We start from the raw sequence: 23,663 nt of genomic DNA, 5'->3' as shown, positions 1-23,663 counted from the left end.
GCATAGCAGTTTCTGAGGTGGAGGCTTATAAGTGTTTCAATATTAAACTATTTGCTATTATCCGCACGTGTTTGTGAGATGTGCATCTCTCCCTGAGGCAGTGCTCATTACCTCCGCATCTTCTTCCTCGTCTGATTCCTTACATACTGAGGATGAGCTCATGTATCCTATTTATGCTTCCTCCCCCCAGCTGTTTCCTCTTTTTACTAACTCCATCCTAAGCCCCTCCCATAAATCCATCCCTTCCCACTGCGGGCCAGAAGGCTTTCCTGCTGCGCTGCCCTAGGGCAAAAGAAAAGGACAGGAATGCGCCGTATCTACACAGAGATACGGTGCATTCCTGTCCTTTTCCCCTGCGCCGGCGCACAATAGGCTGCTGGGCGCCAACGCAGGCACCTTTGCACCATGGTGCAAGGGTGCCTGCGTTGAGGGGATGATTGTTTTTGTGCAGGGAGAGAAACCTTCCTGCACAAAAACAACCACAAGAGGTTTTTTCCTTTTTCTATTACAAAAGGAAAAACTAGGAGAAATAAATATATTTTTCCTCGTTGTGCCTCCCTTAAGTTTATGGCACTGCCTTAGATTTACGATTTCTCGTAATCAGATTTACGATTTCTCGTAAAAATGGGGCAGTGTCAAAATGCCTTGGATGTTGCTGGAAACGCCCCCAGCAACACCCAATGCAAGCCCCTTTAATGCAGAAAACTGCGTTAAAGGGGACTGATATTTACAAGGCAGTATTAAACCAAAAAAAGTGGCTTAGTGCTGCCTTGTAAATATGGAACAGGCTCCTGCGCCAAGGAACATTACAACACGTGACGTTTCAATGGCGTAAGGGGCTTCATAAATTAGGCCCTTCCTGTTTCTAATGTAGCCTGTTCTTATAAGAACAGCAGAGAGGTTACCAGTCTCCCGACAGGATTGCTTGGACTCTGAGGGGGTGACTGGACAGGCATGGCAAGACAGAAAGTCTGCCATATTGCAATTGACAGGTTGGTATTCTACAGAGAATGCAAATTCCTACCGCTGCAGGATCCATTTCTCAATCCTTGGGGGGGTATTGATGATGACCCTCAGAAATAGTGGCACTAAAGGTTTGTGGTCCATGACCACCGTGAACAGATGCCCATACAGGTAGATGTAGAAGTGTCTCACCCCACAGAATGGCAATGTAACCTCTCGCTCAAATTTGTTGCACTACTTCCTACGTGTAAGTGTCCAGCTAGCATAAGCAATGGGTGGCCATTCCCCACATTTCTGACATTTGGCTAGCACAGCTCCGAGTCCTGTATGGCTGGCATCCACATCCACAACCAGTTGAGAGTCTTTCTGGGGATTGAAGTATAAAAAGGTAGTGTAAGCAGACAGTGCGGCCATGGTACGTTTGAAGGCTTCCTCTTGATCTTGGTGGACTGAGTGAGTTCTCGTAGGGGCTTGGTAAGAACTGAGAGGTTTTGGATGAAGCACCCACAATATGTAACCATCCCCAGAAAGCTGCGGATGCCAGACACAGAGAAAGAGGCTGGTGCACTTTGAATGTTACTCACTTTGGCAGGATCAGCGCCAATCCCCCGGTCAGAGAACCGGTACCCGAAGAAGCTGATGTAATTCCACAGGAAATCACATTTGTCTCTGTGGAGGGTTAGACCGCACTCTTTGAGCCTGGTGAAGACTGCTCTGAGGCGAGTGAGATGTTCCTTAAGAGTTGGGGTGGGCACCAGGATGTTGTCACTTACATTGAACATGCCTGGGAGACCTTGCAGAACCTCTTTGATGATATGTTGTAAAACTTTGTCTATGCTGGAGATACCAACGTTCAAACAAGTATACCTCCAGAGGCCAGCATGCGTAGGGAACTTAGTAATTGGGCGTGATTCTGGATGTAAAGGTATCTGGTGGTAATCAGACCGAACGTCGATTTTGGAGAACCATTTTGACCCTGACAATTTTCCTATAATGTAATCGATGGTTGGTGTAAGATTACGCTCATGTCTAATGGCAAGGTTGGGCACTCTCATGTCCACGCATATGCGTGTGGCATCTGGCTGTCTGCTTTTTTCAACGATGGGGGAGACCCACATGTAGGGCCTCTCACTCGTTCGATGATGCCAGCTTTTTCAAGGAGTTTCAGTTCCTTCTCTACCTTGGGGTGGAAATGAAAGGCGATTCTCCGGTGTCGGAGCCCAACTGGGGCATTGGTGTCATCTATGTGTAGGTGGATTACTGGGCCTACCAGGCAGCTGATGCGGTCGAACATAGGAGCAAAGTCTTATAGGAGCAGGTCTAGGACATTGGTGTTGATGCTAAAGGCAAATTTGTCTAGGCTGAGCTCTTAAGTGGTGTGATAGGTGAGGAGAAACCCTATGCCTTCCCGGACACATATACTTCAGCACCCCAGTGTGTGGAGTCGAGGGTGAGAAGTTGAGAAGTTGCCTTCCAGCTGTAACAGTGGGTGGTTGCCAAAGTCATAGCCCTGGACTCTGGTGCAGCGCAGGGTTGGAGGATTAGCTTGGCTGTGGTAGACCTCAGCAGCCATCAATTTTATGGAGACATCAGTATCGATAAGGGCTGAGTTTGGGTGACCTTGGATGTCCACCTGGCACATGGGGTTTGAAAGGTGTGCTCTGCAGAAAGGGTCAATGGCTTTGATCACATGGACAACTTCAGCACCTCATCATCCATGTTGTCTGTACCCTGGTGGGGCAGGGTGAGACGCCACGCGTTGACTGTTTTTTCTTTTAGGTAGTTGCCTGTTGCTTCGAGAGGGGGGAGCATTGGCATACTTTAGAGAAGTGGTTAAGCTTTCCGCAGGTGCTGCAGGATTTTCCCTAAGCAGGGCACTCTTCAGAGTGGGTATAGGAACCACCAGACCAACCACTGGTGCGGCAAGATGCTTTCGATTTGGCTGGGTCTGGCTTCGGTTTTGGTGTTTCTTTGTGAACGTCATTGACGGGTTCTTCTTTTATTGTTGGTTCAAGTTCATATTGGCTCCTTGGACCATCAAAGGGATAGAATGTTGCACATCGATATTATGCATTCTTGCAATACTCTTTCACCAAGTGCACCATTGAGTGAACTGCGCTCTCAGCTCGTCAGGCTCATCTGGGAGCATGCATGTACTCACAAGTTCTATCAGGGGGGTTGAAGAATTCGTTGACATATTGATCTGGCTTCTGCTGTGCTTGGCAAAGCAAAAACCGCTCATAGTCAGGGTTTGCATATGGCTCACAGTGTGGTGTGATACCATTTTTCAGGGTGGTGTAATTGCTTGGGGCCCACTTCAACAATAGATTTTGAGATTCTGTGTATTTTGGCACCACCGAGGTGGAGAAACATGGCCTGTTTTCTGTCTGTGGCCATCTCTACAGCTTCCCAATATTTCTATAGGCGTTCCACCCACAACTTCTATTGGGCAGCTTGCGATGGCAGGAGCCGTGTGATGGCTCGAAGGATGCAAGACTTCTTGCAACAGGCCAGGCATGGGGTAGACTGAGGAGGAAGCACTCACTGTGGCATCAGTGTGGGCAGTTGCAGGAGGTGAGGCACCCTGGTGCAGTCTGGAGGTACCTGGCATGTGAGGCTGAAGGGTGGCAATAAACAGCAACGGCCAGAAGACAGGTTTGATGGTAGCACAGCAGGGGGTCTTCTGGGCAGGCACTGCCAGGATCAGGCAGAGGCCGAGGGGCAGGGCATAGCACAAGCAAGGGCCCACACTGGTGGAAGAATCCAGAGCACTGGCAGAGGTACCCGGTCTCTGCTTGAACAAGGAACAGCTCGCCATGTAGGGGTGAATGTGAGCTGGACCATGCAGCAGGCAAGCAGTAGCTTGGGCAGGAGGGGTGCAGTGAAACACGCTCACCACAGCGGGTAAAGGCTCATTGATGCAGCTCAGATGTGATCGGTTGGAGGGCACCCACCACAAGGCAACACATGCAGGGTGAGGGGCCAAAGGCAGTGGCCTGCGTCATCAGCTTGGCATCATCAGGGTGGGCTGGCAGACAGAGTGATGCAGCTACTTCGGATTTGGGGCCTACACAAGGTGCAGCCAGGAGATGTAGGCCGCAGCATGCAGTGATGGGTACCAGACATACCCAGAGGCAATGACCAGCTGCAAACAGGAGACTGACGATGCGAGTGAACATGTGGGCAGTGCGGCCCCTCATCGCCAGTGTAATGGTGCAGCTGTAATTAAATGGAGCCTACACCATGCATGTACTTTGGTGGTCGTTTTAATAACCAGGTCCGTCTCCGCACAGGCTTTTTACTTTACTCTAGAATGCAAGCGTCTGGCCAAACCAACACACTTATGCCCTAGGGGTAACAAACCTAATCGCCCTCCTGCATGCCTGATGCATCACAACACTACAGGGGCTGCTGAAGCCGGTCTCCCAAAGCGGCTCTTACACTCATAGAGATCATTTCATGGTGCAGACTGCGAAAGCTTTTTATTGGCAGTTAACCCATTTATATCTATTTCCTGCTGTTTGTCTGCTTACCTTTATGGGCAGCAGTCTGCTGGGCCAGGCCTGCATAAAGAGATGAGAGGGGCTATTGACAAGTGATGTCCTCTTATCCTGTTCTAAGGTAGCTTTTCTATTCGACTGTTGGAAAATATATAATGTATTACAATTTAGTTTACATTAATTAATTAATGGGGAATATCCCTGTGGGTTTTGTTTCCCTAGGTATTCTTTGAACTCCTATGACAAGGATCCTTCTCTCTATATATAGCACTCTTAGTTTCGTAGGCCCATTATGTGTTTGACTGCTGAGCTGCCAAGATGGGTAAAAATGTGCAGAGGAAGAAGCATCTGTCTCCTTCTTGTTCTTCTGAGGCAGCCATTCTGCATGGGGTCTTTCTATGAGGTCGGAAATGTATTCAGTGTACACATCCCAATTTTTGGTCAAGGACTTGCAGTCACTTTCCTCTGCCATTCAAGAGGGAAATATTTCTCTCAGTTTCTAGCACAGATGGATGGTCAAGCAAAATTTCTCTCTGATGTTGTTTTTGATGACCTTGGAGCTTCTGCGATGGCTTCAATTGGGGGTGGGGGCCGTCTGTTATGGCATTATTTGTATTTGAGAGGATAGAACGTGGATTCTTCTCAGAAGAATTGTCTTCGCTATATGCCTTTTTCAGGGAATAAGTTGCTCAGAGATGAATTAATGAAAATCTAGTCGGAATCCTTCAAGAACCAAAAGCATACTCAGCCCTTCAAATTCAGGCAGAAAGACTTTGATAAGAAAAAGATGGGTTTTCTCAAATACGAGGACAAGAGGCAAAATGTGTCAATCAACAGGTCGAAGGTTCGAGCTAAATCTCATAATACCAATCCCAATAGTCAATCTCCTGATTCTAAGGACAATTGCCCTCAATCTGACAGACTATGCCAGGTGCCCTTGTCCTGTTGGCGGTTGCCTTTTTTATTTTCAGGCGTATTGGATCCCAAGAGTGTTCGACAATTTAGTCCTGCAGGTGATCTCAGTGTGATACAGCATAACCCTTTCTCCAGTTCCTCTGCTTCAACAATGTCTTCCTACTTCTCTTCCAGGGAACAACACAAGGAGGAAAATCTTGCTGGACAGTGTATTTACCCTATCCAGGTAAAAGGCAACAGTTTGGGTCCCTATGTGTCAACAGCGGCTGGGTTGGTACTCTTGAGTTGTTTTGGCGCAGAAGCCGTCATGGGAATATAAAATGACCATAGGCTTGAATAAGCTGAACAAATTAATTCGTACAGTTCATTTCAAAATGTGTTCCCTTCAGTAAGTCATTCCTCTTATTTCTGAGGGGGAAATCCAATCCAAAGTCGATTTACAAGATACATATTTACATAGCCCTATAACTCTTGTCTGTCAACAATTTCTCATATTCTGTGTGGGAAAGTAGCATTAGCAGTTTCTTGTCCTTCCCTTTGGGATAAAGATGGTTTCAAGAGTTTCCACAAAGATTTTGCTCCGGTCATGGCTTTTTTTTACAACAGGGAGATAGGGTTTGTCCTTACCTCGACGATGTGGGGATTCACTCCAATTGTTATCCCATTACAATGCAACATAAAAATGAAGCTTTCAGGGAATTTGAGAACTTAGGCTTTCTGGTCAGCAGAAGCAAGTTGGTTCACATACCCTCTCAAGATCTGGAGTATATTGGGGCCGATTTCTGGACAGATGTGGGCATGGTCTTCCTTTCAGCTGCATGGAAAATTCTTCTTGACAACCTCATGAGATGGAAAATGGCCCCAGTAAGGGATTGGCTTTGTGTCCAAGGGGACATGGTAATTAGGATGTTGTTTCTGCTCCCTAGTCTTGAGCTGGATTCCTCTATGGAGGAAGCTGTGTTGATTTTCTCCTATTCTCTTTCAGGCTGCAACGGTGTTCATCATCCTTTGGGCTCGCTTTCACCTGGATCAAGTAGTCCTTCACATCCTTCTAAAACTGGTACTCAGCTTTAGAGGACTATGAGATGCTCATTCCAGTAACTTTGGTGGTCAAAGCTCATCTGAGTTAGTGGATAAATTCTGCTGCTCTTGATCAAGGAACTTCCTTTGCGCTCTCAAACCATCTGATACTAATGACGGATGCCAGCAGATGGGACTGAGGAGCAGTTCTAGGGGGTTTATCTACTCAGGGACTTTGGTCAGCCCAGGATTCCAGTCATTCGTCAAACTGGAAAGAGTTGATGGGTAATTGAAAAGGCTTATATCAACCATTAATTTGGAATAGAAGTCATTCTCTGAACCATATAACCTTGCAGATAGTGTCTTTGGCGGAAGCTAATTTGCTTTTGATAAAAGCAGTGCACATCCAGGGGTGTCAGAACATTCAGGCAGACAGATTGAGTTGAATGTGTCCTAGTTCACAGGAGTTTTCTACAAATCCCTTGGTTTTTCAGAATTTATGCAGATGGTGGGGGTTCCAGTTACAGATCTGTTTGTGGATCTCTCGAATGCTGAAGTTCCTCAGTTCTTTTCCCGTTCAGGAAGTAATCAGTCTCTGGGAATAGGGGCCTTTCTCAAGCCATGACCAAGGGGTCTCCTTTATGGTTTTCCACTGTGTCCCTTGATGTGGAAAGTCCTTCTCAGAGTTCAGAGGGAGAGGTTGGATAGCTTTCTAGAGGTTCCATTTTGGCCATGAAAATCTTGTTTCACCTAAACATCTTGTATTGGAAGTTGCCAGGTATTTACATTCTAAACCTACTCCCAGTGCAGTGGTCTGCCCATTATGAGTGAGGCCTATTATTACAATGGTAGCAGTGAGATTGAAGTTGCACACCCAAAGGCAGCTATAGCCTCAGAGAAAAATAAGTGGTTACGATCAATAGGTTCATGTTGTATAGAATGGTGCTCAACCTTCAGGGCAGCCTTCTACCAAAGGACGTCCCAGGAGTGACTGAAAAATTGGCCCAGCATACTAGTATCTTAAATAATGGAGGAACACCAAGAGTGGTGATGATTTAGTGAATCTACATGAATTTTGCAACAGATGGTAGCTGTAATATTTTGCATCTCATGCCGTAGTAGCTTGCATGAACAACATTTGGACAGGTGTTTAACCACTTTGTCTTTATTAAGATGCTGATAGTTGAAAAAATCGTGAGAAATACTTTTTTTGCCACTGGAAACTAGTATGGTGATCTGACCGGAGCTTGAAATGTTTTGCCAAAGGAAGCCTTGATGATATTTGTAGTGGCCACAACTGTGATGCTAGGAGCGGATGGCTTGTCTCGTACTGTGAGATGAGCAGGCGTAGCAGTTTAAGAATACCCTCAGTCCATTTACTGATAAGCCAAATGAGGGCAAGCATGATAACCTATTGTGACGTGTGTAGCTGCAACAAATCATCACCAATAAATATTAAATACAACAATTTAACAAACCATTTTATTACAAACATTTATGAACTGTTCTTCTTTGTTCCTGGAGAGCACCCTCCAACTTGCCTCCCATTATGGCCAGGTCAGGATAGCATTGGCCAATGCCCCCAGCACATCACCTCTGCTTCACAGTTTGGGCAAATTTGAGAGGGAAATAAGGTTGGCTTATTCATCTGTAGAAGAAAATCCTCCCGTTCAGCTCCAGTAAAAAGGTTTTCCTGAGCCTCTGTCAAAATGACATCTTTCAGACACTTCGTTTCCCTGAGTAACAAAATAGTTTTGGGAACTTTTTTTTGCAACTTGGTGGAGCCCTTTGGCTACACAGACATTGGCTCCTGTGCAGCTTTAGTCACCATCTGTGATTGTTGGGATCCATTTGCCCAACAGGGCCACCCTCTGAGTTGACTGAAAAACTACCTAAGGCCCTTATCTATGCAAGGCCCAGGTCAAGGGTTGTTCCCGCTAAGAAAAAGGATAGACAAGAAAATGGTACAGGGCATTCAGCTGGATCTTGATGTCAGGTGGCCACCTTACATCACTAAAAATGTCCTGAAAAAACCATTCAGGAGGTAGGAACTCGCTGAGGTAGGCTTGAACATACTTGAGTAAACAAAATCTTTGTTTGCATGGGAAATGGCCATCGTGTTGGCAGTGCCCTTGAGAAGAGGGAACTATAGAAAGCCTTGTAATCAGGCCATAGATGTGTTGCTGTACTGCTCCTCTGTGTGGCTGGATGCCTATCTCATGTTCCCAATCCATTAGTCTGGAGTGTGTTTGAGGGTAAAACACTCTGTTATGTTCTGATGTAATAGCTAGCAATGCATCATCCTTAACCACAAAGCCCTCCAGCTTTCTCCCCATCAGCCTGTGCACCATTGCATGCTGCCCAGCAATCGAACCTACATCCACTGCAAATCATCCACTTACTGTCCAAGATCCCTATTCTCTATCCATAAGGACAGAAACAGAACACCATTCCATCTTATCAAAAAGGAGAAAGGGTATCCACCTTCAGAATAAATGTCAGACTGCCATTCTACTGGGATGACCAAAGCATTATTTGGAGAGTCGCTACATTTCTAAATGTATTGCTTCATTTTGTGGATGCCAACCAGCCCTGTGTCCCCAATGGCCAGTCTGCCCTTTTTCATCAAGCTCAGGTCCTAACTGCAATATAATTTTCCAGTTGCTGTGGTACAGCCATTCATCACCTCTTCAACAACTACCAAGACCTCAAACACCTTAGCCCTTCTCAGCCGCCAAGAACTCCCCACTCCCCCCCATAAGGGACACACATATGTACCAACAAACCTTAAACAAGATACCTGTGGTTGCTCAACACGTTTTTTTTGCCTTTCCCTGACCACCCTTGTAACGCTTCCCTAGTTATGACCACTTTGCAGTTCACAGTAGTATACACATTGTATAATGTAAGTATAATGTAAGCAAGTCTGTTGTAAGGTACAATCAAATTTATCACACTTCTAGAAACACATTTTGCACTATTTTAAACCTTCTCTTTCGCTTGCCTTTAAATGTACTTCAAAATGTGTATGTCCAGTGTAATCAACTGTCCAAAAATTCTGATTGTAAATTAAAATTTCTCTTTATCAAATGGGACAAAACAGCCAATGCATTTCATTCCTTTTAGACATTACAGACCTTCTACAGGGCAAGAGATAGTGTGTATTTCTCAAAGCAGTTTCAATTGTTAATCTAGTGATACCATATTGTTTCTACTTTGTACATTTATTCACATGATAAGTGATTTGCCCAGAATCACAAGATGTTCAGCGTCATTGCCGAGACTCGAACCCAGTTCCCCAGATTTGAGGTTGACCGCCCTAGCCGTTAGGCCAACTCCTCTCTTATTGTGTATCTATACTTCAAAATGTTTGTAGGAATAGGTGATACTTATGTAAAAAATATTTTTGGAACAGGAAAACATTTTACAGAAAAAACAATTGCATGTATGTTCTTAGCCTACGCATGTGTGATGTACATATTGCAAACATTACACGTAATTAAGGGTAGAAAAAATTATGTAAGTCACCATTGTAGAGTACTTAAATGCCTATACAGCTGCACATTACCACTTACATTTATAATGCATCAGTCACAATGGGAAGTATGTGACCAGAGAAAAGGCTGAAAGACATGGACATGATACTCTGCCACCTGTGATAGTAATGCAGTCCTTATCTATGGAGTGTTGTGAACAGTTTTGGCTAAATGGTTCTGACTCTCCTATTGATAAATGTATTATCACACATGGGACCTCCTTTAAGATTATCATTCTGCCATGGTCATCAAATCTATTTGACAGTTTTCCTGTATAGATATGGTCATATTTGTTTGTTCAAATAGAAGGCCTATTGTTATGGAACAGTAAGTAGCTCAAGATTTTATTAAATGATCGTGAACTCTAATGACATAGACATTTTTGGTCTTTCGGATTTAATGACTTATCATACAAACTTTATTCTTTTATAACATGAGAAGTACTATGCAAGACCAATCAGACTGTCCCATCTACGAAATAGATCTCTTGCTCTTGGTGTTGAGATGGTCTCGGGAACGGCCTGCTATCCCTACCTGGCGTTTACGCCCGGAGGCTTTAGAAGACCCAGTGTTTTGCACAGAGGTGCAGGAGGGTACAGTACATTATTTCCTCGAGAATGAGGGGACGGCATCAACCTTGGCTCTGGAGTGGGATGCCTTTAAGGTGGTGGTGCGGGCTTATGTATTGCTAAAACAGCAGGAATGCGGAGAACGCTTTTGCAGGATATAGAGAGGGAGGAGCAGCGGCTGCGTCGGGCGGAGAGGGCCCACCCTGAGAACCCGAGAATGCAGGCCGAGGTCTTAGCTGCAAGAGAGGGAGTGGCGACGCAAGTGGAGCGGTTGCGCTGCTTTGATCATAAGGAGTATTTGGTACGGGCACACGTGGAAAGAGATAAGGTGGGCTCCCTCCTGGCGTGGCTAGCCAGCCCAGCTCCGAGGGGTACGCCCATCCTGGCTTTGACCACCCCAACGGGAATACCGGAATATACCCAGCGGGGGATTAATGAGATGTTTCTGGAATACTATGCGGAGCTATATGAGAGTAAGTTGCGGGTTACAAGGGACGGATTGAGCGAGTTCTTAGCTGGGTTGAGACTACCGCGCCTTGAGGAGGACCTGGGGGTTATGCTGGGACAGGAGATCATGGTTGGGGAAATACATAGTGCGATAAAACATATGGCACGCAAAAAAAACCCGGGGGCAGATGGACTGCCGATAGAATTTTACTCAACATATGTCGATATCCAGGCCCCCAAACTTCGGGCGGTTTATCGGGAGGCCTGGGATTTAGGGAGATTGCCAGTTTCCACTCGCGAGGCTATCATTATCCCGCTGCTGAAACCGGGTAAGGACTCATTGTCTAGGTCGGCCTATCGTCCGTTGTCAATGTTAACAACGGATTATAAGATTTTATGTAGGATTCTTCCCTATATAACACACCTGGTCCATAGTGACCAGGCGGGCTTCATTCCTAAGCGAACTACTGCGACCAATGTGCGACGCCTCCTATGGATTTTAGGAGAGGGCCATAGCGAAACCCCTGATGCAGCGGTTCTCTCTGTTGATATTGAAAAGGCGTTTGACAGCCTAGAGTGGCCGTATTTGTACCGAGTCCTTCATGTGTTTGGACTTGGGGACTCTTTCGTAGGGTGGACGGAGCTCCTGTATAGATCGGCAACAGCGCGTGTGCGTATGGGTGTGACGATCTCCTCAGCCTGCCTGATAGGGCGGGGCGCGCGACAGGGATGCCCGCTCTCTCCGTTGTTGTTTGCCTTGGCCATTGAGCCTCTGGCCTCCCATGCCCGGTTGTGGAGACATTATCCTGGCTTATACCTCCGCGGGGACATGCAATTTGTTTCTCTCTATGTGGATGATTTGTTAATATTTCTCGCAAACACAACTACGGCGTTGGAGGGCGCGCGGCACTTGCTCCATATGTTTGGGCAGTACTCAGGGCTGAGGGTGAACTGGGCAAAGACCTGCTTGTTTAAGGTGGTGCTGGCTGCGATGAACCCTTTGCAGGTGGCGGGTGTTCGTTGGAAGCCCCACTGTCTACCTTACTTAGGCACCAACATTTATCATGCCCCCAGGGATTTGCTGGAGGGTAATTTGGGTCGGGCCATACGCGGACTTAAGGGCAGTTTGGTGTTTTGGAGTACGTTGCCGATATCGGACGGGTGGCGCTCCTGAAGATGGTGGCGCTACCGCGCTTATTGTACTATTTTCGGACATTCCTGCTCTAGGTGCCGGGCTCCATCTTCCGACAGCTCCGCTCTATGGCTGGCGGGTTTCTCTGGGGGACGGGCAGGAGGCGGGTGCAATGGCTACAATGATACGACGAGAGCGGATGGGGGTATGGCAGTGCCGGACTTTGAGTGGTACTATTTGGCAGCTCAGCTGCAGTGGCTCATGCAGGCTGTGGCTCGAGAGTTTCGGGGCCCGGATGGCCCAGAGGGTCGTTGGATCCCACGTTATATCTTATCCTTCATAGTGCTCCAGCAGAAGATGCGACTTGAACCGCTCACTGCTGAGAAGCCGATGCTCAAGATGTGCTGGAACCGGAGCCAGCGTCGGGCTGGATTCACCCGCCCGTATGCCCCGGAGATACCGCTGGGTATGTGCAGAGCCTTCCCGCATGGCGAGGATTGGACGGCACTGGCTAACTGGGAGGACCTGGGAGTACAAGTGCTAGGCTACCTCTACGAAAATGAAACCCTGTTGTCATTCCAGGCACTACAGCACTGATATGACCTCCCGCAAGGGGATTATTTGCTGCACTCAGCGCTTGTTTCGGACATCCAACGCTATTGGGGGATCGGTCTGTCGGAGCCACGAACCTCAATGGCGCTGCAATTTGTGGTAATGGCTGCGGGGGCCTTTAAGGCTATTACGTGCCTCTACAGGCGTATGTTGACGGAGACCCTGGAACCATTGCAAGCGTTGCAGAAGAAGTGGGAAGTGGACCTTGGCAGGGAAATTCCCGAGAAGACATGGGCTCAGTTGGTTAGAAGGGCCTGGAAGAGCACGAGGAATGCCAGGTTTCAATTGGTACATTTTTATGTCCTGCATAGAGAGTATCTGACGCCAGCTAAGCTTAACCAATATTTTGAGGCGGCGGCTGCTCAGTGTCCGCGGTGTGGTTTGGAAGGGGCTGACTTCCAGCATATGATGTGGAGATGTACGAGCTTGGGAACATATTGGGAGGAAGTGCTGGAACTATTATGTAGTATAACTGACCGTACATTAGATCTAGAACTGGGTACTTGTTTACTGCACTGGTTCCCACATACCGCTAAAACGAAAGTGACCAGTAAATTCCTCGACCTGGGCCTCGTCTTAGTCAAGAGGGAGCTCACAATGCATTGGAAGTCACAGAGGGGGCCTAGTGTGGGGAGATGGCGGGCGGAATTACTCAAGTGGGCACGGAGTGAAGGTACACTTAGGTTGCAACAAGCCCTACGTACTAATAACGAAAAGGCACAGGAGGCGGCGAGGGCGTGGGAGGCCTTAGTTGCAATACTGCAGGCTCCAGACACAGACTCGGAGGAGGGGTCAATCTTGGAGGATCGGGGGGATCCAACTAACACATTGGCGCAAGAAGACTGAACCAATACAGGAACAATGTGGCAAATGGTAAACTCTAAGGGCCATCTATCCCCTGTACCACATTTGTGTTGTTCAATACTGTTACCGTACTAACTTCAGATACACTTTATTGGTCATAGTGCAGGCTCTACAGGCACACCGGCGGCGGGGGGAGGCTTGAGGGTGGAGGGTATTGAGGGAAGCAGCTTGAGATATACTGTATTATCGACAATCTATTGCTCTTATATTGCTGCCTCTATCATTGGTTGTTTAAAATCAATAAAACAAATTTAAAAGAAAAAAAAGACCAGACCCATATCAGAGTTTTATGATAACCTATCTATAGAAACATTTCCCAGTTACAGTAATTGTGTACACATTTATCTCATGTGGGCATCTTGGCAATCGATCCCTGGCTCTAACCCTAGGGGATCAATGTCCAACGCCTTATTATGTGATGGGTATGCTTTATAGAGTTAACACCTTTTCTTTTTGAGGTAATCAGGAAATGAAATGACATTTCATAATCACAAATAAAGGTAGCATTTATAGACTGCATTGATTATTGTAGTTAGTTAAAATCATGATACTAATTGTTAGAAAGGATCTTGTACTGAAATAGTACACAAATTGGATTGCAATTATGTGTTTTTACACACTTGCAGGCACATGCATCAAGAAAAGCATTTGCGAGTCCTTAATTGCGAATATTAAGGAATCGCAATTAAGGACTCGCAAAAGCCTATGCATGTAGGAATCGCTATTAAAATAGCGATTCCTTAACATTCATTAATTGCGACTCACAAATTGCGATTCACAATTAATGAATGGCTTCCCATTCATTCCTATGGGCCTCCAGGCCCATAGGAATGCATTGGAGATTGCGGGAGCAATTTGCGAGTACCTAATTTCTAGGGTGCAAGGGTGTCAAAATGACACCCTATTGCACCCATGTATTTGAACTCTGCACACATGTTGCATACACACATGCTCTAAGGGCATGTGTGTGCGCAACATGAAACTTAGAAAAATGCAAATAAGTGCATTTTTCTAAGTTTTAGCAAATTACCATGAAGTCCAGCTTCATGGTAATTTGCTCCCGCTAGTAGCGAAATCGCTATTTTCTAAACTTTAATGCATTGCATTTAAGGAATCTCAATTAGGGATTCCTTAAATGCAATCGCTATTTAAGGAATCGCTATTTTGAGATTCCTTAAATTGTGATTTTTGCATTTGGGATGATACATCCCAAATGCAAAAATACCGGTCGCAAAGGGGCAGATTCTGAGAATCTGCCCGTTTGCGACCGTTTTTGTGGTTGATGCATGTGCCTGTTAGACACAAATGAACACCCAGAGGAAAAAATTGCAATGTTTTAAAAATATTGGCCACAAAAGATTGTCATAATAAATGTTTAAACAACTCATGAAAATTCATCCAAAAATAAAGAACAATAAAATATTTAAAAATTTCAACAATTCAAGTTTAGTACTGTCAACTTACCACAGTTCCTATGAGTATCGTGCCTAGAAAAATGAAGGCCAGCAGGAAAGAGGACATCTCAAAATTCCAAAATCCTCTTTGCAAAGTTGTCAGGTCCTATAAGAAAACATAAATCAAAATGTATTACATACACAATATATATACTAGGTCATACACTGCTAGCAGCTGATCTGAGTGTTGTTGCCTTTATGTGAGTCTTATTTGCAGCAATTTCGAAACACGAATGGTAAGATAAAACCCATAACTAAGGGTTAAATAAAAATATTTTTATCCAGGGAAGCACATTATTAGGTTAACCAAGAATTCTAAATTTAATGTTATTTTCCAACTTGTCTGTTATCCCATAGATCATTTCATGTTGTGGGTACCTCCAGGAATAACATATCTTTATGGTCAATAACTTAGTACATGAGTTGTAAGTTATGGCTTGCCTTGCAAACTCTAGCAAGAGAATTTCAGTGATTATTTGCATTTGAGACATAACACATTCTAGTACAGCTTTAGGAAAAAACCAATGATACAGCCACAGTTTATTTTTCTAAATGCAAAGCAATTGTTAGAAGTGCACTCAAGGTCAGCATATGATGAGAAACTGGGATGTTGGTTGAGGAGGGTGTTAATCTTGCTCAAGCAACAGCCATAATCCCTGACTGGGTGAACCACAAACGTCACTTACTGAAGCTGTGTTTAACACTCAGGTAGCTTAGTACAAAAGCAGTCAGGCTTAACTTAGAGCTAATGTATAAAGTATTTATGCAATGCACAAACAGTAATAAAGTGAAAACACAACACAAGAACAATCCCACACCAGGAGGGGGTGCTAGGTAGCGCATGACCAAGATGGCCACACGCCTCTGAGGCTCTGACAGCCTGGCGGCATAATCTGCGAATGATCCTCCTAAAAACCGCAATAATCCTACCATTCAAGCCTGCCGCCGACTTATTGTTGCAAACCCTGACTCCGGTGCAGAAATCGTGACTCCTTGACCCCTGCGGGGTGCTCCTGGGCTGAACCCTGCTGTGCGCGGCAGAGGCGGAGTGGTGTGCTTGGAACCTGTTACGGCTGCTGCCATTAAGCGAGGTCCGTGGATTCAATGTGGCGCTGGGCCTTTGTCGGGCTCACGCAGCAGCAGCACTTATCTTTGGTTGCCCAGATCTACCTGCTACATTCCCTGCCGACCTGCCGTGGTGCTCACTGCCTGCTGCGTGAGGGTAAAAACTGGTGAGAAGTCTGCGGCTCTGTGCGGGTGGGCGATGCGACTGGGGGAGGCGGCGCGCTTGCAGCAGTCCATCTGCGCTCACGAGCCCCGGTGGAGCTCAACCTGGCCTTAACGATCCTTTGGGGGCCCTACAGACAGTTCCGCTGTGCCCTCCCTCCCCCATAGCTGCTCCCGGCTCGCCTATACCAGCAAAGTATCTCGACTGCAGAGCCCTGGACTTCTCGCGGCAGCTCCCCCTTCCGTAACCAGTCCTCAAAGCTATTCCTTTGGAGGTGGTTGGGGAGAGACTGTCTGTCTTATCGCCTGGAGACCCGCATGGTCCAGCGCAGCAGGGGACACACAGAGAGACACCTGCGACCGCCGGGTGCATCTCATGCTGCATCGCGTTGGAGCTTACACTTTGTTGGATTACTGGGCACCATATCTGCGGCGAGCCGTATCCCCCAATGTTAAACGAGTATGCTAAGCTGAGAAGAGCCTGCACTACCCTACCTGCTCTTATGTCAGCACAATTTTGAATTGTCTGCTGTGCTGCGCGCCTACACACAGAACTCTGCGCCTTGGCTTGCTGCACTACCCTGCCTGATGCCCCAAATTAGCGAGACCCACTGAGTGCAGATCATCGTGCTGCCCATACATCTGCTAAAAAGCCACGTTCCCAATAACCTAGCCAACACTCCTGGTGCCCACCCCTGGCCTTTGCAGACTAATTGGGCACTATGCTGTAGATGAACATCACTTGTGCTGCGAAACACCTGATCCTCTTGTGTTGGCGTGTGGCAGCATTGTCTGCGTGGGCGATTTCGGAGCCCAAACCTATGCAATTTGACTCCTGCGTTGCTCAGCACCATGCTCACCCACATCCAATTTAACCCTTAGCGACTACGGCACATTTCTGGACATCAGCGTGTTCCCTTGGACTGTGGAATATTTCCTCCTCACTGGCTGCGAAGCTCCATGGGTGGGTGTATCCCCGCAGGACCTGCCGTAGCCTTCCAGACACAGGACTGAAGGGTCTCCAAGGCGGCTTTTTTACTGCCCTTTGAAAGGCTTATTGCCTTAACCTCCAGCAGATCGTCCCTTCCCAGGCAGGTTGCTGTGTCCACCTCTGGCCATCTCGATGGTTTGCTATTGCTAAACAGCCCGAAATTCTCTGGTTCATGCTATCTCTCTTCTCCAGTGGTGCCCGCCTCGTGTCCGCAAATCCTAAGTCAACTTATCAGCTCTTCTGGTGGTTCCCTAAAACGAGACGCCCACTGTTAAACTCCTCTCTCATGCTCGCCAGACTACATCTGGGATCAGAATGGGGAAGCCCGATGGCCGCCAACTCAAACTTGTCTTTGAATCCAAAAAGGTGGCTACATGGTCTAATTCCGACGACACTAGCCATCTAGGCCCACGAACAGCCTCAACCACGATCGTCAGCCCCGGAGGATGAGGTGAAAACTCTACTCTTGGCCATGCAACACAGCCTCACTGACCTCGCTGGGAAAATGGACACAATGAACAGCTGCCTTGACTTCCTCGTGCAGAAAGTAGACAAGCACGGCGAGCAAATTAAAGAGGCTATGCGATACATCTCCGACACTGAGGACGCAACCTCCCAGATGCAGCTCCAAATAACACAAATAGATAAGCTGTTGAAAGTCATCATGGCCAAGAACGAAGACCTTGAGGCCCGCAGCCGCAGCAATAATATCCATGTAGTAGGCATACCGGAAAGCGCGAATACTGGCCGTATGCAGGACTTCATTGAACGCCTTCTGATGGGCAACTTTGGAGCGGAAACCTTCTCATCGGAGATCATTGTAGAATGAGCACATCGCTCTTTGGGGCCACATCCTCCTCCGGACACCCCGCCACGTCCCATTGTGGCCCGCCTATTGAATTACCGGGATCGGGATGCCGCACTGAAAAAGGCTAGAGAGCAAAAATTGATGCACTTCGCAGGCAATGAGCTCACCATATACCCCGACTTCACAGTCGTGGTTGAGGCACGCTGCAAGTTTATATACGTCAAGCAAAAACTACGCAAAGCTCAAATTGTCTATGCCCTCTTGTACCCGGCACGTCTGCGGATTGCCCTTCATAGCAAAACTATCATCTGTGTCACTCCGCAACAAGCTGAAGACTTTCTCAAGACTCTCAAACACCGTTCACCGCGCCGTGATTCCGATGACCGCGCTTCCAGATCCCCATCACCTGCACTCTTCCTGATGCCTGCTACGTCCTGCTTGCACCCAGATGCAGCTGTTATTACTTACGTCTGCTGGGAGGAACATTATATGTCTTCCTGATGGCATCACATTCCTACAGCTAGGCATCGACAGATAAGTGTATCTTATATGCCAAATGCTTTACATAACCTAATGGTAACCTTACTGTATTTCCTTATAGGTTTGTTGTTTGAACTTTGCCAGGCACCATTTCTCTCTCCCCTCCACGTCCCCGTACCATTAGGTTACTGCTTCGCAGTTAGGATTGGGAGATGAGAAGGTTCCGATGCCCACAAGCGCCCCCCACATGGGCGATCCAGCATATCACTTACTTTTTAGTTGGACTCTATTGACCGGTACTGCTATGTCAAGAGTTATTTGGGGTACTGGTGGGCAATCATGTACCAGCACGATTGGGGTGCTGTTGTGGGTGGGGGAGGTTTTGTTTTTGGGTTTCTATTACATGGACAATATGGTTGGGATTCTGGGGTGGGTGGGGGGATGTTTGGGATTGTTGTACTCTCATGTTGCATACTGACCACATCAGCGGGCGGACATGCCAACACATGTTCTACTCTCTATATACATGCCACACTTTGAGACATCATCTCTGCAGCACCATTTTACTTTAAATGTTTCCACACCCTGAGCAGCTGCAATTAAAATTGCGTACCTGGAATGTCAGGGGTCTCGGCGACCCGCGTAAGTGTAGACAAATCCTTACATACCTTGATAGGCACCACATACAGATTGCATTGCTTCAAGAAACACACACTGACCCCCGTCGCCCACATTGCTTTGGGAGCAAATGGGCCTCTGACCGTGTCTTTTCTTCCTACTCTACATATTCGTGGGGTACACTGATTTTAATTAAGAAGAACACCCCCTTCATTTTGGGAGGGACCTTCAGCGACCCCTCCGGCAGGAGTTGCATGCTCTGGGGTACACTGGGTACACAATCAGTTACGCTTGTCTGCTGTTATGGGGCAAACACAAACGATCCAGATTTTTTCAACACTATTTGGGGACACATTCTAAAGGTGGGCTCCACTCACGTCATATGGGGGGCCGAGGTTAACACTGCTATATGTCCCTTAGCTGATAGTTCCAATCCCCTTCCACATCATTACACCAAAACCCAAGATACGCTTTCCCGGTTGTTTCTCGATCATGGGCTCATTGATGTGTGGTGGAATATCCACCCAGATGGGAGGGAAGGCACTTATTACACCTCAGTACACTTGTCCTGGTTGCGCCTCGACTACTGGGTCTGCACCAGGGGGGTTGGTTCCTGGATCCTTTTGGCCGAGCATCTGGCTTGGACCTATTCTGATCATGCATCGGTTTGTATGACGATTGCGCTCCCCAATTTGATTGCGAATCCACGCTGCTGGAGGTTACAAAGGCTCGGTCGCACATGTGGGCACGATTTGGGAAGCGTTCAAAGTCACGATGCGTGGCACATGCATGTCGAAGAGTTTCGGAGTCCTCCGAGACATTCGCCGGAACTTAAGACGGCTTGAAAGTGACTTGAAGCAACTCGAGAACGACTTCTGGAATGAGTCCTCCGGCATGCAGCGGGCATTGCTTCGGGAAAAGCTCACTGACTACACCACCATAGCTGAAAGTGAAGTCAAATTCCACGGCAAATACTTTACGGCCCAACGCTATGGCGAAGGGGAATGTCCCGGTAGGGCCTAAGCGACTGAAATTCGACAACCTCGATTTTCTAATTACGTTCTGGACATAGTGGATGGTGCTGGAGTGCGTCATAGAGATAGTCTCGAAATCCTACATACGTTCACTGCATTCTATACTGACTTATACAACTCTCGCATAACTGTGCCCCCAGGTCTCTCTCACTATCTTGAGGATGTTGCACTGGGCTGGCTGGGGGACACCCAGAGAGAATTCTTGGCTGCTCCCTTCGAGGATGATGAAATTCGCAAAGCTATTATGCAGATCAAATCAGGAAAAGCCCAGGGGTTTGATGGGCTCCCCATAGATTTTTACAAAACATACCTAGACCACTTGCTCCCGGTACTGAAAGAGGTCTATCTGGAGGCCCAGGAGACTCAACTCCTTCCAGCGACAATGCAGGAGGCACTCATTACCTCGATCCTAAAAGCCGGCAAGCCGGCAGACCGCTTTGACTCCTATCATCCCCTCTCCCTCATCAATACGGACGCAAAAATACTTGCTAAGATATTGGCTAACCGCCTCAGTCTCCTGATGGAGAAATTGGTTGTGCCGGACCAAGCCGGTTCATTCCTGGCAGGGCGACTCCTCATAATCTACGGATGCTCTTTTCCATTCTACTAAATGTCGATCCACAATTGGCCATAGTGGCGGTCTTTTTAGACACCACAAAGGCTTTTGAATCTATTGAGTGGGACTATCTATTCACCATTCTTCAGTGTATGGGACTTCCCATTGGCTTTTTAGCTTGGATTCCCCTCCTTTACACCTCCCCGACGGCAAAGGTTCTGATTAATGGCCATATTTCCCCCTCTTTCTCTCTCTACCGCGGCACTCAGCAGGGATGCCCACTGTCTCCACTCCTGTTTCCCCTTGCCATAGAGCCTTTAGCAGCCAAGATCAGGCAACATCATCAAGAGAAGGGCTTTCACTGTTTTCTTCGCCCGATTCTCATTTCTTTTTATGCGGACGATGTTACCCTCTATGTCAAAGAACCCCAACAAAACCTTAACTCGCTCCTTTGGGAATTTCGCAGATTTGGTGGCCTTTCTGGCATCCACATAAACTGGACCAAATCTCAAATCTTTCCACTTACTGCTTTGGTGACTCAATTTGACACTGACTACCCCATAGAGTGGTGCTCTACTGAGGTCAAGTATTTGGGTATACGTGTTACTGCAGACCGCGAGAAATTGATGAGGCTTAATTACGGGTGAACATTGGATCAGGTCACTAGCTGCATAACTAGGTGGATTGCACTTCCCCTCACCATGGAGGGCCGAATTTCTCTTATTAAAATGGTGGTCCTTCCAAAATTCCTGTTTTTAAATATCCCATATGACTCGGGTAGACACTTTTTCTCCTCGCTCCAGATGGAACAGCTTTGCCTCGTGTGGGGTGGCAAGCAACTGCATATACATTGGGACACTCTCTCGAGGCCGTACTTTCAAGGTGGCTTTGATGTTCCCAACTTTGAATTATACTACCTGTGTGCCCAGGCACATTATGCCCACTACTGGTTCCGCCCTCCCAGGTATACGGCCCACTTTGCGACTGAGCACTGGTTGGCAAACCTGATCCCTCTGGACGGGGTTCTGTTAGCCACTCTTGCGCCCCGTGCGCTATGTCCCTCCTCTGTCGACTGCACAATCAAAGCTTGGAACTGTATTGCTCACTGCTTGCGGGCCCCGTGCTTTACTCCCCATTGCTGCAGCTCACCTATCATCTGATAACGCCCCTACTGCAAGAGGGCCTGTTTAAAAGGGTTAAACTTCAGCGTCATCTCCAGAGCTGGGGCGACCTTTACTTGGACGGCAAATTTCAGACGCTCCCACAATTATTTTCGGACCCCCCACCTACCGCCATGGAGACCTTCCTTTATGTATGCTTGCGCCAAGGACTCAAGGATTGTACCCCCGCATACCCTCAGGAACCCCCAATTGTCCCTCCCTTGCATCACACATTGCGTGCAAACACCGCCTCTCATTTAGTCTCTACACTTTATCATACCCTCTACACGGACACTGAGTATCCCCCGAGTGCTTCTCGAGATAAATTGTCAGCTGAGCTGGGGAATGACCGAATAGATCAACAGTGGGTGTTCTGTTGCAAGCAGACAGAGCAAGTCTCATCGAGCAGTCGATTACGCATTTTAAATTCTTACATCGCATCTATTACACTCCGGTTAAACTACATAAATTTGGGTTACGAGACACAAACCGATGCGACAGATGTAGGGCAGAATGTGCTGACTTCCTCCACCTTGCTTGGAGATGTTGCTCGATTCACAGTTACACAGGTGTTTGTGGCTCTAGAGCTGATGACCTCGATGTCCATTCCACCGTCTCCTTTCCTGGCTTTACTTTGCTACACCGAGAAGATACCAGTTTCACACCCTAAATTTGTCTAATTTAGCTTACTACTGGCTCGGCGACATGTAGCCTGCAGGTGGGGCAGGAGCAGAGCACCCAAATTCAAGGAATGGCTCAGGGACATGATTCTCTGGCAAGATCAAACAAACACATACGCTAAACTCCTACCGACCTCTTCATGTCCTGAGATATTTGGGGCCCGCTCCAAACATATCTCCTGGAACATCCTACAGACAATGGTCGGGATATCTGATCCCTCACTCTACTTAATGTGTTTTACGATTTGTATATTGCATGCCACCGTAAGATGCCTATCTACTTGTGCGAATCGCTCCCTGGTGTTTTATTCATTCTCATACACTATACCACGTCACTCCTCTCATGTACGACATGTGCTCTTTGCCCCAGATGTAGCCTGCTTATTGTCTCTTTCTTCATATTATTTTCATGGTACTTTAATAATGTATTACCACTGATTTACTGTGGCTGTACTACATGTATTAATTCAAGAAATGTCATTACTATGCTGCTTTTTCTTCCATCCGCTGTAATCTGCTATGTGAAATAAAACTTAATAAATATTTTTTTTTTTTAAAGCACAATCGCACACCAATTTAGAACAAGCATTGGAAATACAATAGGTCTCGCATTTGCTTGAGTTACAGCTCTTGCCATTGTAAATGATAATGCCTTTTGCCCATATGTTATGGAGTGCATGCATGTGGTATGTAGTGGAATTATAAGGGTTGGATTGGAATTGTTAGTTGTAAACTTGTGTGGTTTGGAGTGGATTAGTGAAGTGGGATTATGTGACACAGTGTGAAGAGGAAATATGTGGATAGTAATTATGTGGTATTGGGTGCACTGGAATTATGTGAAGTGGGATTCTGTGTTAAAGAGTGTAACTATGTGGAATGGTATTTTGTGTGGTGGACTGGTATGTAGTGGAGTTTAATTATCTCATCTGCTGTTGAATTTTATGGCATGATGTTAAATTATGTTGTGTGGTTTGGATGTATGCGGTGTGTGTTCAGCAAAAAGGCAACAAAAAAAAAACAGAGTGACCCTGGAGAAGGGCAATACAGCATTAAATGCCCATACACACTGAACTGAAACTGCACCTTTTTTTACCTGA

At 46.8% G+C, this 23,663-nt stretch overlaps 1 protein-coding gene across 1 annotated transcript in view; it reads right to left on the bottom strand.

The window, feature by feature from the left end:
* Positions 1-23,663, bottom strand: part of PTPN5 (protein tyrosine phosphatase non-receptor type 5) — a 542,249-nt gene that overhangs the window by 258,855 nt on the left and 259,731 nt on the right. Inside the window, exon 4 of the mRNA XM_085644723.1 lies at positions 15,023-15,118. Coding sequence (XP_085500849.1) covers positions 15,023-15,118 — 96 coding nt within the window. The remainder of the gene's footprint in view (positions 1-15,022; positions 15,119-23,663) is intronic.

The sequence above is a fragment of the Triturus cristatus genome, chromosome 3_1, assembly GCF_964204655.1.
Source record: "Triturus cristatus chromosome 3_1, aTriCri1.1, whole genome shotgun sequence".
Lineage (NCBI taxonomy): Eukaryota > Metazoa > Chordata > Amphibia > Caudata > Salamandridae > Triturus > Triturus cristatus.
The sequence above is the reverse complement of the archived record's forward strand: the minus strand, read 5'-3'. Positions and strand labels throughout refer to the sequence as shown.